We start from the raw sequence: 14,900 nt of genomic DNA on the forward strand, positions 1-14,900 counted from the left end.
GTATTTTGTGACATTGTTTAAAAGTTCACACAACAATTGGATGGAATCATGGCTGCTGATTACAATCAGTTAATGAACAGTCAGACAAATGCAGCCATGACCCATTAGTATTCTTTGATTAAAGGCCAGTTTTAGTGAGTTTAATAGAATAATATGTAATGAATGCCATCTGGACATTATTTTATAAGAAAGGGTGTTTGTTCAAATGTTTGTTCTGCAGTTCCTATAAATAAATGAGGAATTTTTCATTCTGCATTCACACTGATGTGTGGTTTCTCTCTCTGCAGAGGGTAGCTACAGATAATTTGGGATTAGTAATCTGGTTTTGAAACCAGAGGTTAAAGTATCTGGTCCAGGATCAGCCCTTTTTTAAATTAATTTTAACATTGCAGCATCTCTAACCTGAGGGTTCTGGTTCTGTGTGGTCCGGTTAAGGTGTGCTGGTGGTGAACGTTACCTGGAGGAAGAGAACCTACGTGGGAACTCTGCTGGACTGCACCAAACACGACTGGGCTCCTCCAAGGTAAACATCCGTCCCGTCTTCTGACTGTAAGACATTTCACTGTCCTCTTCTGCTCTGCATTGAGAGGTTTGACTGACCCACCAGGTCATGTCTCCAGGTTTGCTGTTATAACAGTTAATTTTCTTGTTACACAAGAAAAAGAAATTTAATTAGCAGGTTGGGTTGTTTAAAGATCAGTAATCTGAGAGCGACCAGAAAACTGCAATCGGTGCTGCAGGCCAAACTCCAAACTATGGAAACAACTCATTTGTATTTCCTTTTATTGTTCTTTTTTGTGACATTTTAAAAGTTCACACAACAATTGGATGGAATCATGGCTGCTGATTACAATCAGTTAATGAATGTGTTTGATTAGCAGCACCTGGCTGCATCAGATGCAGATGTAAGCAGGACTGGTGTCCTGAAAGGACAGACGGAAACCTCTTCTCTCTGTTTCTACACTTATGAAATCCTCCTGGTGGAGAAAAACACAATGAAAGAGTTTAAACTGTGTCAGTTCAGCCTGATCCGGGTGTTAAACCGATGACCACGGCTCCGGTTCGCAGGACAGAAACGTGTTTTTTCTTTATTGCTGCAGAGATGATTAAAGGTGTAAGTTGTCTCAGAGGGTTTCAGCCGCTGTTCGGTGATGAGCTTTAATAAAAACACTCTCAGCTCTGCATCCAAACCGTTTTATAAACTGAGTGCTGCTGAGTGGGAAACGTGACGGTGCCTCCCTCGCTCTCCTGAAACCTTTCAATTATTGCTCCTGTATGTAAGTGATAGTTGTCATGGCAATTACAGCTTAATCTCCAAAAGTGGCGGCTAAATTGCTTTTTTCATTTCGACTCGTCTCTCAGCGGAGACCGAATGCAGTTTCATAACGTAGTTCAATGGAATAAAGCTTCTATTTTTCTTGTTGATTCATTTTCTGAATTAAGTGAAAAAGATTAAATATAATCAGACAAACTTCTATAGAAAATGTGTTTCTAAATCACCGTCACTCTGTTAAATAAAGGCACAAGAGCAGGAAATATGGTTGAAATGTCAAATGAGTAGCTGGAGGTTTTGCCACATATTTCAGCAGCAACTGTGCAAATAAAACATTTACCAACATCACAGGAAACTTGAGATATTTTCTTCTTAAAAAATCTAAACTGAATTTGCTCTGGATTATTTAACACCATCCGTTTCTGGGAAAAAGTGCTGCGATGACTGCAATAAAGAGCCGTGGCATCAGCAGACAGGTTCCTGATATAAATAACAGCACGTATTGGAGTGTGGAAAAGCAGCGTTAAGATGCAAAGTGCAGCAGCGAACAGCATCAAAAGACTTCAAGGTAAAAGGGGAACTCAGTGTGAATACAAAACGACTCAAAGACAGAGATAATGGTGGATTTTACAGATTCTTTCATGTTTATCAAATAAAAAGAGGCTTTGTGCAGGAAAAAAACAGTTTGTGCTTAACGTCAAGGTGAAGTGGTTCACTCTGAGGTGAAATCTGATTTCAGCTCCTTCTTGGTTAAAATATGAAGTCTCCTCCATTTGCACCCCAAAAGCTCATCATTTTAAAATGTTCAGCCAACGTTGTGTTTGGGTTTCCAGTTCAAACACAACCTAAAACCCACCCAACTCCAAAAATGTATAAAAGTAAATGATGTCCATCGACTGCTTTTCTAGACTTTTCACTGCGTTTTTGGTTGCCGTTCCTAATATTCTGACCAGAAGCAGATCCCATTGCTAAACCCTTGAATCTTTGAACATAACAAGACTTTTGTGGCATTATTTAAATCACAATGTTGTTCTGGGATCTCTGTTTGACAACACTACATAGTGAGACTTGGTTAACCGATGACTGGACATTGATGATGTTTCATTTGAGAGATTCTAGACATTTGGGGGTTCTTGTTGGTGGAGGAGGCGACCCCCCTACACAGTGACAGGGGAAATGCTGCACACGTCTGAAGAGTGGTTCAATGTGCGCTAAAGCTTTCTACTAGTGAGACCTGCCGTAGCCACTGAGGACGGCTGTTGTGTTGGGTCTAATCTAATCAGTCTGTCTGCTTTCTTTCTGTCTCTCCAGGTTTTGTGAGTCTCCTTGCAGTGATCCAGAATTCCCCGGCGGCCGTGGACGAGGGAAAAGAATGAGAATGGCCATGTCTGAGCGGCCCTGCATAGAGCCGTCCCACGCCACTAAAGTCAGAGGTCTTCCTCACCACCGGAGCCGAGGAGGCGGCGTAGCGGGATCCATCCACAGCAAAGGACGGAGGGGCAGCCTGAACCTCATCAACAGCAACGGCAGAGCACCTCCTTCCTTCTTCACGGTCGATGATGTGAAAGCCACCAACGTAACCTCCTCTATCCCTGCCGGGAAGCGAAAGAACAAACCACCAGCCGACTTGGACCTTAGTCTTGTTTCCTCGGACGACATTAAAAACGACCCATCTTTCATGGATCCAGGAGGCTCAGAGGAAGCCTGAACTGGGTCCCTCAAAGGATGGAGACAGTGAGGATCGACTATCAGACTGTGAGGACAACATTGGCAACTTGACGTATGAGCCCCCAGAGAACAGCACAAACACTCACAGCTCCTCCAAGAAACCCACTCCTCTCTACAAGGTGACTACGGTGGGGTCACCTAAGAACAGTAGTTTTAGAGAACTGCATGATCCCAGACAGAAGCACATCTGTAGAGATGCCGAAACTGGAAGCAGAAGGACTGATTGATAAAAAGGGAGGAGCATCTGATAAAGGTAAGAAAGCCAATGGGAAGGTGGAAAAACTGTCCAAGTCCAGGACTAACCGTCCAATCGCTCCAGCTCCAGCTCCACCAAAACTGATTGCCATACCCAACACGACATATCCGACCAGCACAGCTGATGTTGCACCCCCACAACAGTCGTCCCCGGTGGCTGCCATTGGCCTCACTAGTAAAAATCGGACAAACATAACAAAGAACCAGCAAACAGAACTCCCAATGGTGACAGTACTGTGATCAAAGTGGAAGACGTTGGAATTGGACCTAAAGGTGGCATTAAGGAAATATCCGGAAGTCTTCTGAAGGAGCACCTTAGCAAACAGGATGTGATGAACGGACTCTCAGAGAGCCAGGAGAGCAGGATGGCCAGCATCCGTGCAGAGGCTGATAAGGTCTACACTTTCACAGACAATGCCCCCAGTCCGTCTATCGGTGGATCGTCGAGACTCGATTCAAGTCTAGCAGCAGACGGAGGCAGTAAGAACGACAGCCCTGCCTACTCCGATATCTCAGATGCCGGGGATGATGGCGGGTCTTCTGAGTGTCGCTCAGATGGACTCAGGTCCAAGTCCAGCTCCTCGTCTTCCGTGAGCTGCCCGACAGGCAGAGCGGCGGGGCTGTTGCTTTCCATAAAAACTCTCCTCACGACAGCAAAGGGAAAGATAGGAAAGAGGACATTAAAGACGACGACAAAAATTCCTCCCACGACTTCTCAGATTCTAAGAAAGGTGACGGGCCTCCTCAGTCTCAGCTCCAGTTGGCGATGAGTCAGACCCAGACGGCTTTGGCCCAATCCCTGTACTATGGCCAGTACTCCAGAGGTCTGTACATGGACCAGAAACTTTTACTGGCCTCCAAATGCTGTGACCAGACCCTCACTGCCAAGCAAAGGGGACAGGGGTTGAGGGACACTGAGGATGTTAAACATATGGTTGGGGTTTCAGCCAGTGGGGTCTTGCTAGGTAAAGGCCCGGATGGTGCTAAAGGTTGCTGTGCCAAACCGGTTCTTTCCTATATGGAGATGAGTGAAAGGGGAGAAAGGGGGCAGAGTCTGGGAGTAAAGGTGGTGCACAGTGGCATAGTGGACCAGCACCAGGTCTCAATGAAAGACTGTGATGACATCAAGTCACCTTCCTCTTCCTCCTCTTCTTCATCCCTCCACAATCCAAACAGTCAGACAGATCTGGACTCAAATGTTTCGTTTTCCAGTGTAAGTTTCTCCCTCTGTTTATAACCCGCCGCCGCCGCTGATGGTGTTGTTGGTGTGCTTTACTGACTGCTGTTGAGTGTCACAAAGAGATTAACCTCACATTGTGTACAATAGGTGCTAATATCAAGGACCATGTGGCTTCTGTGCTGCTATAGCTCTACTCTGATCTACTACTTCAGTTGTTTCCAATGCAAATGTCTTTTAACGTTTAGAGTGAGATTTATTGGAGGAAATGTGTTTTTTCCAACTTTAGCTGTAAAGGAACAAAAAGCTTGTGCAGTTTTCGTACCAGTGTCATCCCTTTAACCGAGCCGTGTTGAAGAGGTTGCTCGTTTTTCCTCCAAATTGCTCTAAACTCTTCACTTAATCATGTGTGAGACGCCACTCTCTGACTCACATCTCACTGCTGAATGGCCGCCTGCTGTTGAAACGTCGTCATCCTTCATCAACATCTCATCCAGAGCCAATGATAGATGGTCTGTCTATGGTTCTGTTCACTCAACTACAGTGTTTCCTCTATAGTCATTCAGCAGAGGTGGGCCACCGTTGAGAGAAATTGTCAAATGAACAGATGAAAGTCATAAATTACCCTTCGCTTGTCCTTAAAAAGCACTAAAGAGACAATTTGCTGATGCTTAAATAGAACGGTATCTAAGTTTAGCCCTCGCACCTGGCAATGTAAGCAGGACCGAGACGTGGACCAAAGTCGACCTGACCCGACAAATGGCTGCCACCCACCACTGTTAACAAAGAATTATAGGGGAAACACTGAACCAGCACCAACACTTGTCCCCATCAATCTAGTCCCCAGACGGCCCCACCTGGGCGCACCGCCTCGCGCTCAGCAAATATTCAGAGCTTCAGAGTCAGCATGAGGAGAATGTCGAGGAGGGGGAAGCGGGCAGTGGGAAGGAGTGGGGCGCTACCGTGGAGCCTGCTGGGGCCAAGATGACCTCAGGTGGCCTAGATGCTAAAAAACCCAGAGCTCACGGGCTCCAGGACTTCCCGCCCGTCACTGACACAGAGGATTCAGACCGACAGGAGGGGCTGGAGGACCAGGACCAGGAACCCAGTGGAGGGCTGTCAGAGGAGTCTCACAGTACCAGGGCGGCAGTGTCTCCTCCCATGACCCCCCAGCAGCCCTACATCCAGTACCAGCATGCCTCCTACTCTCCCTACCTGGCGATGTGTGAGGGCAGCGGGGGCTCCTACAGGGGCGTGTCCCCAACGCTGGTCCACAATTACCCAGGTAACAGACAGACGTCAGCTGCCTGCATATTTAATGAACTCATAACCGCAGAAACGAAATGTAACATCTCATCCCTACGATATGAAGCCAAAGGGAAAATACCTGCATTTTATATAATGGCCAGTAGAGGGCAATGAATAATGCACAGCTTAAAGGGGCAGTATTATGTGTTTCCAGGCACATTGTGCCATTTTATAGTCTGTTAAACTGACTTCCTTAATTACCGCCTCGAAACTGGGCCTCTGTCTCTATAAAATCTCCCGCTCTTTCTGAAGCTCTGCCTTCAGGAAATAATCACAACATGGCTCCTCTATTAAAAATAATGTGGGAAGAAACTGTTTTAACAATAACAGTAAAGATTTTGGCTAAATTTGAATTGATTTCAGTCACAATTCAAACTGTTATACATCCCTAACATAGCAGGAATGCTTTAATTTAACCTTAGTATTATTGACTTTAATATTTTAAGTTAATTTAAATAATCTTTGTACCAACCAAAATCAAAGTGTTTTGCATATTTATCTGTAGGTTTTTGTTTGGATGCTTTAAACATTGTGTGCAGCAACAAATAGAAAATACAGCACTGATCTGTTCTTTTCCCGCAGTTCAGTTCTGTGCAATAAATCAATAATCAATTAATCACATAATAAATTAAAACAATCAATAATTTTTATTTAAATGATTTATTGTTTTTCTCTTTTCTCTCTGTCTACCAAAAGGACTTCAGTCTGGTGTTTTGGGCTCGACTAATCATTTTTATGAAGAGCAGTTTAGTTTACAGAGACTTCATAATTAATTTTATTTGTTGTTATTTTTGTTTTGTTTATTTATTTTGGCTAAAAACCAGTTCCAGTGTTAAATGTACATTAGAATTTAAAGTTTCCTTGTATTGTTGCATCATTATGCCATTACCATTATGGTTTCAAAACAACAATATTATCATTTATCGCAATAACTTCTGGGACAATTCATCGTCCAGCTATTTGTTATTGTGACAGGAATATTTGTTCCTGCTCTGTGTTACCTTCTCCAGGTTTCCACTATCCTCTGTATGGAAAGACGGCAGGCAGAGAGGAGTCGGAGGTGACTCCGCCCGGCAGAGGAGAACCGGCCAGCAGCAAGCTCATCGGTGACTCTTCGTCCTCCTCCTCTTCCTCCGTGGAGCTGCTGCAGCAGCCCAGCCATCATTTCCATGGAAAATCCCCTGCTGTGAGAAAATGCGCGCTTCCTTCACGGCCACACTGACGCTGCGCCGCTCCTCTGATGTTTGTTTTTCCTTCACATGTTGGATCTGATGGTTACTCTGACAGAAACCTCCCACAGCGAAGGATGAAAAGAAAGACAAACACGACAGGAAGCAGATGTTTTATCTGTTCTTGAAAAAGTTAATTCTAACTTCAAGCAATTAGACTGACATTTACTGCATAAACACCAGGCATGACTAAACTTATGCCTGGCACTAAGCCTCTTTAATTTCAAACATAAACACTTCTGTAAATATCCAGCGCAGCTGAAGTCCAGTCAAAAGTTCTCTGAACACGCTTAATATTAATATTTGTGGATTAATTTCAGTTTTAAAAAACTCTGTAGTTTTTATCAGAAATTATATAAATATAGCTTTGGATTGACAATCTGACATGTAACATAAAGTGAAAATGATTGTAAGCTAACAGTGGCGCTAATGCGCTAATAGCAAAGCCAACTGTTTGTTTTGTCTTTATTGCTAACTTTGCTAGCTTCCCTAAATAAATTTTTCTGGACAGATTTTAATGTACTTGGTTGTTTTGTAAACTTTCAGTTGAATTAAGTTCTACATATGTGTTAACGTTTGTTATCGACTGTTAGAAATTCTTCAAATAGTCAGACATTAGTATTCATACTCATACTATTTTGAAGTGTCTGTTTACGCAGAACTTCCGTTTCCTCTCTTCATTTTCTCGCTCTTTGCATACAGAGACCCACGTGAGACACTCCTCCTGGCTCTGATTGGTTGTTTCTGAGCATGTGATCAAAACAGCTCCGTTTTTTCACAGATTATCAAACTGTCACAAAATGGTGATAGCTTAATTTATTTTTAAATGTTACTTATTGCAGCTTTAAATATTGTGTATTTATAACTTAACATGATGATTCTTTACCAGCATGGGTTTAGAACTGGTTCCGGTTCTGATTGTTGTTTATGAGCTCAGAAACTTTAATGTTTGACCCTTTGTGAATCAGAAAACCCAGAACGAGCCGAGTGTTTGTCTGCTTTCTGCCCAGCCTGGTGAGAAGGGTTCGCCTGAGGAAGACAGAGACATCGAGCGGGAGAGGAGCCACTTGTCGTTTGCTCGACATCTCCACACACACCATCACACACACCTGGGTATGAGCTACAACCTGATGTCCGGGCAATTTGATATCTACCAAGGTACAGAGCTGCCGCTTCTTCAGACATGGTCACATATTTTAAAGGATGTAGCTTAAATTCAAATTCAAAAAGATCTTTTATTAATCCAAAAGTGAAATAAACACAATTCTGCAGTTTTTAAAAAATATTAATTCCTAAGATAAAGGGTTAGATAAAGGGTTAGTTGATCACATTTGCATAAAAATGTAAATGTGATCAAACCCTGTTCAATGAAGAAACTTCTTAGCTAACCTTGTCTTTTCATTTAAAAGTTGCTGTGTAATATTGTTTTTGAATTCAGTTTTGTTTTATTACAGAAATTAAGACTCTCTAAATCTCTAAATGTTCTGCCGTGAAAACATCTAATCTGTATAAGATATGCAATTTGGAATCAAATTAATATCCTGATATCTACTGAGATCTGTGCCGATAACGATATATATCAGGATCTGTTTTAGTTATAAAACTTACAACAGAAATGAAAAAAAATTACATACCAATTAAGTGGAATGTATGTGTTAAAACTTTTATAGGTTGTTTTTGTGGTTGTTATTTGTATTTTATCTGTTTCCCATTAGATTATAAATCTCAATGGTGAGAGTGACATGGAAACATAATTATTCTTGTCACAATAACAGATTTTACTGAGCGATAAATTATCCCAGAAGTTATTGAGATAAACAATAAAACTGCTGTTTTGAGACTATAACAGTATAATAGTGCAACTCTCAAAGATCATCCATCCATCCATCCATCCATTTTCTTTACACCCTTCTTCCCTAATGGGGTCGGGAGGGTTGCTGGTTCATCTCCAGCTGCGTTCCAGGCGAGAGGCGGGGTCACCCTGGACAGGTCGCCAGTCTGTCGCAGGGCAACACAGTACAGGACACACAAGCATTCACACACACACACACTCACACCTAGGGAGAATTTAGAGAGCCCAATTAACCTGACAGTCATGTTTTTGGACTGTGGGAGGAAGCCGGAGAACCCGGAGAGAACCCACCATGCACAGGGAGAACATGCAAACTCCATGCAGAAAGACCCCGGGCCGGGAATCGAACCCAGGACCTTCTTGCTGCAAGGCAACAGCTCTACCAACTGCGCCACTGTGCAGCCTTCTCAAAGATCAATAAACTGTAAATTATAATTTAACACTAGAACTGGAAAATGTTTTAAATACCCCAAGTAAATAAACAAAACATAAATAATAAATAAGATGAATAATAAAGTCTTTGTAAACAATTTTTTCCTTTCAATAAAAAGCTAGTTGAGACCAAAGCACCAGACTAAAGACTTTTATCGTCCAGTTTTTGGTAGAAAGATAAAAATTATCATGAAAATAGAAATGACTGAGCTCATTTTAATTTATCATGTGATGAACTGATTATTGCTTGTTGTGACAGAACTACTAAGTTTTATTTCAGGATGTTTCATGTTGAAGCATTTTGTGGTAGATGTTCAAACTCTGATTTTCTTGTTTTGTTTTTTTTCTGTTTTCTGTTTTCTGTTTTCTGTCCTGCAGGTCTGAGCTCCAGGTCGCTGGTCTCCAGTCAGCAGGTGTCGGGTCATTCCTCAGCAGGTCAGACGGAAACTGAACCAGAACAACTTCTCAGTTCAATACATGCCACGTTTGTAAAACTGATGACACAGCACACATAACTATTCACCACTGTGTCAAAAAAACAAACAAACAAACACAAAGAAAACATGGCAGTGTCAAAACTAAAGAAAGCAAAATACACATTTTAATTTTTCATGTTTAAACCATGAGATAAAACGTGCGAATGGATTATTTTAAGATGTTCTGCTGGATGAAACTGCTCTGCTTTTCCAGAATAAATTAGCAGAAGTTTTGTTATTTAAATGCAAACAGAGTAAATGATGTTGAGAACTGTCTTATTCATTCTAACTGTTAAACTTTAACTCTCTGGAGAAAATCACCTTCTGAGTAAATGATCCTCTGTCTGCAGTGTTTTCTGTTGCTTTGTTTGAAAGTGTAAAATAATGCAGAGGGAACCTGCCAGGCGTTTAGAGCACAATGTGACGATCCTGCAGAGACTGCACTTACCTGTAAATGGTAGAGATAGAAGAGATTAGCTTCGTTTTCTCCACATCCTAACTCACCAGACTGGATGCATTTGCTGCAAAACTGCATCAGCACACAAAAAAATCTTGTAAACAAAATATTTTCACCATATGCGTTGTATATTTTGTCAATATTTTAGATTAAAATGTGATTAATTGCAGATCCTACAGTTATCTCGATTAATAAAAGCTCAACTGGGTTTTCTGAAGTATTGTGTTTAAAATAACACCCAAATATAATTTAGTTTCTCTCTTAATTACAAACTCTATTTCAATAAACTCGGTATTAAAATAAATCTAACACTTGGGAGACTCAGTCAGAAGAGTAATTACCACAGCAGCTGCTGCAGCTTCAGAGAAAATGAGGAAGAAATGTACAATAATTTTTATGGTTTCACCAGAACTTGTTTCCATTATACATTATTTAAGTGTTTTAGAAACCATCTTTGTTTTTCCAGTTATAATAAATCAATAAGAAATTGTTACATTTGACTCAAATTGAAATGTAGTTTTTGGAAATCCACTGTTAAAATAATAAATAAATAAACTGGCGTCTGACCTGCAGACCTGGGATGTAAAGTCAAATACTCAAATGCTTTCTATCAACGTCTAGCCAAGAAGTTGGTATTCATGGCGTTTCCATGGATACCAAATATGTTTCCATAATCTGACCCCTGTTGCAGATTTGATCTTTTTTTTTTTTTACAGAGACTTGAGAATTGATTTTATTTGTTGTTTATGTTTTGTTTATTTATTTTGGATATTTGGTTTCAACTAAAAGTTTCAGTGTTAAGTTTAGACTTTAAAGTTTATTGATCTTTCAGAATCTGTTTTTTCTTCATTGTATTGCTTAAAAATGATCTCAAAACAACAATATTATCGTTAATCGCGACAACAAATTTATCATCCAGTAAAATGTATTATCTTGACAGGCCTACCCGCCACTAGTTTTTACACTTTGATTCGAGGGTTATCTGTATTTCCTTTTAAAGAACTGTTTGGTGTGTCATCATGTCAGATCAAGAGACTCTCTAAAGTCAGGATGAATAAGAGCAGAAATCCTCACAGCTTCATTCAGCGCGTTTCTTCACTCCCAGAAGGTTTTTCCCGCTGAACGTAACTCTGACTGGTTTCTCTCTGAAGTCAAGCAGAACTGAATGTTCCAAACACCTAAACATCTTTATTTTGTCTCTTTGTTTTCCTCCACAGACAGCGAAGGGAAGAAGTAGAACCATGTGACCGCGTCTCACATGAGGAACGGCAGATTTATCAGACATCAATTCCTTGGTGTGGAATAAGCTTCGCCTCGCTGAGAGGCAGGAAACAAACAAACAGAAAAACCTCTTTCATTTCGTACTGATGACATCCACCGGTTTTAGAACAGAGGAGCAGATGAAGCGGCGGGGGACAGATCGCAGGAATGAGACTTTCTTTTTTTTTCTTTTTTTAAAAAGCGGGACTTCTTGTAAAAAGCGAGATGTCATCGAATTGAAATGTTGTGTTTAAGATGACGTCCTAGAGCCCTGTGCACTCAGCTTTACCTCTGCTGTTGTGTTTAACTTTATAAAATGCACATTTATTGTAGTGTAATATACTGACGATATGACTGAATGTAAAGGTAATAACTCAAACTCACTGTTCTTTTCTTAAAGCCCCATTGGGACAAAAACAGCATTAGGAAGCTAAAAGTGTATAATTATTGTTCTCATTCTGATTATTGAAGTGGTCCTCCCTCCTTCATAGTGCTGACGCTACATTTGTATAACTAACCTGTACTTGAGTGTAACCATGTTGATTGTATTGTCTTTATGTGGGAGTAAAACCTTCACTTCGACCTACCCAGTGCCATTTACCAACCCCAGTAAATATATTCTGTACAGATTTATAGCAGAGCACCAACATGCTCACTCTGTTGATCACCATGCAGGGGGCAAAGCAGGCGCACCCGACAGGAAGTAGAACCACTAGCCTGTTTACTTCCCTCATCAGCTCAGTTTCTGTTACATATTTTATCAAAACCTTTGTTTCAAGCAAAACCTCATGTTTATACACACATATTCACAATTAAGTTCAGATGAAAAAGCATTTAATCTGAAAGAAAAAAAATTGTACTGATTTATCAAAACATCAAATATCAAATTTAAGTTTTTTTTTAAACTTGTGCTTTGATGCATAGTAGTTCAAATTTAAGCTAACATCATAAAATGTTTCAACTTCTAGCCTGAGTGCTAGCTGTTCTTGCTAATATGACATGGCAGTGATGATTTTTGCTGAAATAAATACGTTAGTTCAACAGGAAGCTAAAGGAACAACATATTTGCTGTAATTTAAATTAAAATGACGTCAGCAATATTTTTAGGAGAAGTTGGGTTGGGTTGTTTCAAAATCTACAGGTCCCACCGGCAGAGCTGTATTAGCTCACCTGTTAGCATAGCTGGTAGCATGTTAGCTGTGTGATTTTTTTTTGTTACATTAAAATATGTTAAAATAATAATAGAAACTATACATTTTATTCATCATATTTGTTTAAATGTTTGTTTTTATGTTAGTATCTCTGAACAAAACAAAGGGAGTAACTTGATTTGGCTAGCTATTAGCTTGTAAGCCAAAGGTGTTAGCTAACATGATTACTTTGGACTCTATGTATATTTTCAAAGAAACATTTAAATTTCACAGGAGGTTGACAGTTTGATATTTAGGTGCTTTCTGCAGCTAAAACTAATCATAAAAGAAAAATATCAACAGCTAATTAAAGCTAGTTATGCTACATACAGTAAATTAGCCACAACAACACAGATCAGCAGGTGCTAATTACAGTTACACATTATTTCTCTTTGATTTAAACAAAAAGCCATTATTTCAACTAAATAAAAAATAACATTCCCATTTTGCGCTCAGTGTTTTAAGAAATGTAATGTTTTGTAATAAATGTTATAAAAAGGATTACATTTAATTAATTCAGTTAAGTTGGATTCAGTTTACACCGTGCCAAATCACAATAAATATTGTCTTATGGTACTTTATGTAAAAACCAGCAGGCCCAATTCAAATCTAATTACTTTTATTTCAGTTGCACTTTTGTTCATGTTTGTTTCTAAACAATTATGGTCCAAAAAGTCAGATTGCCATTTTTATTAATTCATAAACTTTCTTCAACATCAGTAATGTTAAATGATGATAATAATAAAATTAGATTAGATAAATCAAAATTGTCCTTCACAAGACAGGCAACAAGAAAAGAAACATTTCCCTTTTTCAGATAAAACATTATAATTTGTAAACTATAAAATCCTAGTTTATCTTAATTTCCAGTTTTTTGATCTAAATAAGTTTTTGTTGTTATCATTTCTTCCTGACATTACATGCTGTGTTTTAGTATCACAGATGTGGACAAAATGTAGCCCAAACATTAAGTTTTAACCTCAATATAAAGTTTATAAAAATAAAATAAAAGTCAGTGTTAAACTGATATGTTTACAAACAGATCAGGGCATTTTCCTTTTGGTAAACTAGGAATTATTTTGACCAAAAACCAAAAATGTCACTTCGTTGTTTGTTACAAGACAGAGTTTAATGCTTCGATATCTTGTTTCTATAAATGTGTAAATTGTTTGTTAGAACATTTACATGCAGCAGGACTGTATTTTTCCAGCTCATGAAGAAGAGTTTTTAAAAACATCTTGTTTTGATTTTTTTTTTCTTGCTTGCAGATTAACCTCAGCAGGTTTGGAGATGTTTCATTTTCTTTACTTATTAAGTGATAATTAGCATGTTATAGAACATAATAACTAACTTAATATCAGATGATGGTAAATGGATGCACAAAGTAACTATGATACACATTTGTGTCGTTAATGAGTGTGGTGGATGTTTTGCCCATTTTCTGCTCCCAGCAGAGCCTCTGAAAAACACAGTCAGCTTTTACCTCTGGTGTTGTAACACTGCCAAACCTTCAAGATAATTTTATCTGACCAAGTTGGTCTACAATTATTTTGCTTAAAAAAGCCTAAATGACATGGCTGATCATAAGTCTTGTCATTTAAAACATCTGGATTAAACTTTTTATGAAATATTTGGCCAGTAGCTGGTTTAAATCTCCTGCTGGGCGACTGTAAACACAACGTTAGCTCGCTGACAGCTCACTGTTTTTGCAGCACTTTGATCCTTGCGGATCTCCAAACTCGAGGGACATACCGAATGTTATTTTAAACTAACATTTAAAAAATTACGTTCATGCATTTACAAACAGCAACAATGTTAAAACAGCAGAAAGAGGCTGAGAACAAGAAGCCCGAAGCCCCAAAATTTCTATCAGCGGCTCTGCCTCACCAACACAACACCTTACCTTCATAGTTTCAGTGCTCATTTTATTACTTGAATTTAGCGCGATGGACTCTGTTTACAAACTTCAATCTACTTTTTGGAGACACTACTGTTGTCTCATAGAGGCTGCTTGTTCTGTTCAGTTCATCCGCCTGGTTTAACCAGTAAATAACGCTCAGAAACTGTATAAACATAAGTCCTGCTGTTGCTTTTTTATACTGTATATGCCTTAATTCATATGGTTGGCAATCATGATTAAAGGATGTTTATATATATACTGGTTTGTATTTATTTTCTTCAAATTTCAGTATTTACAGAATGAGTTTCACACTGATCTCAGAGGAAGATGACTTCACCTGTTTTTATGTGTAGCAGCTTGAAC

The 14,900-nt window shown here is 39.5% G+C and overlaps 1 protein-coding gene across 1 annotated transcript in view; it reads left to right on the plus strand.

Moving 5' to 3' along the window:
- Nucleotides 1–14,791, plus strand: part of znf608 (zinc finger protein 608) — a 40,515-nt gene extending 25,724 nt beyond the window's left edge. Inside the window, 11 exon segments of the mRNA XM_044111085.1 lie at nt 436–523; nt 2,585–2,933; nt 2,965–3,146; nt 3,148–3,437; nt 3,440–3,850; nt 3,853–4,469; nt 5,274–5,718; nt 6,752–6,927; nt 7,981–8,128; nt 9,633–9,689; nt 11,405–14,791. Coding sequence (XP_043967020.1) covers nt 436–523; nt 2,585–2,933; nt 2,965–3,146; nt 3,148–3,437; nt 3,440–3,850; nt 3,853–4,469; nt 5,274–5,718; nt 6,752–6,927; nt 7,981–8,128; nt 9,633–9,689; nt 11,405–11,424 — 2,783 coding nt within the window. The 3' untranslated portion in view covers nt 11,425–14,791.
- Nucleotides 14,792–14,900: the final 109 nt, after the last annotated feature.

This window comes from Gambusia affinis, linkage group LG03 (genome assembly GCF_019740435.1).
Source record: "Gambusia affinis linkage group LG03, SWU_Gaff_1.0, whole genome shotgun sequence".
Lineage (NCBI taxonomy): Eukaryota > Metazoa > Chordata > Actinopteri > Cyprinodontiformes > Poeciliidae > Gambusia > Gambusia affinis.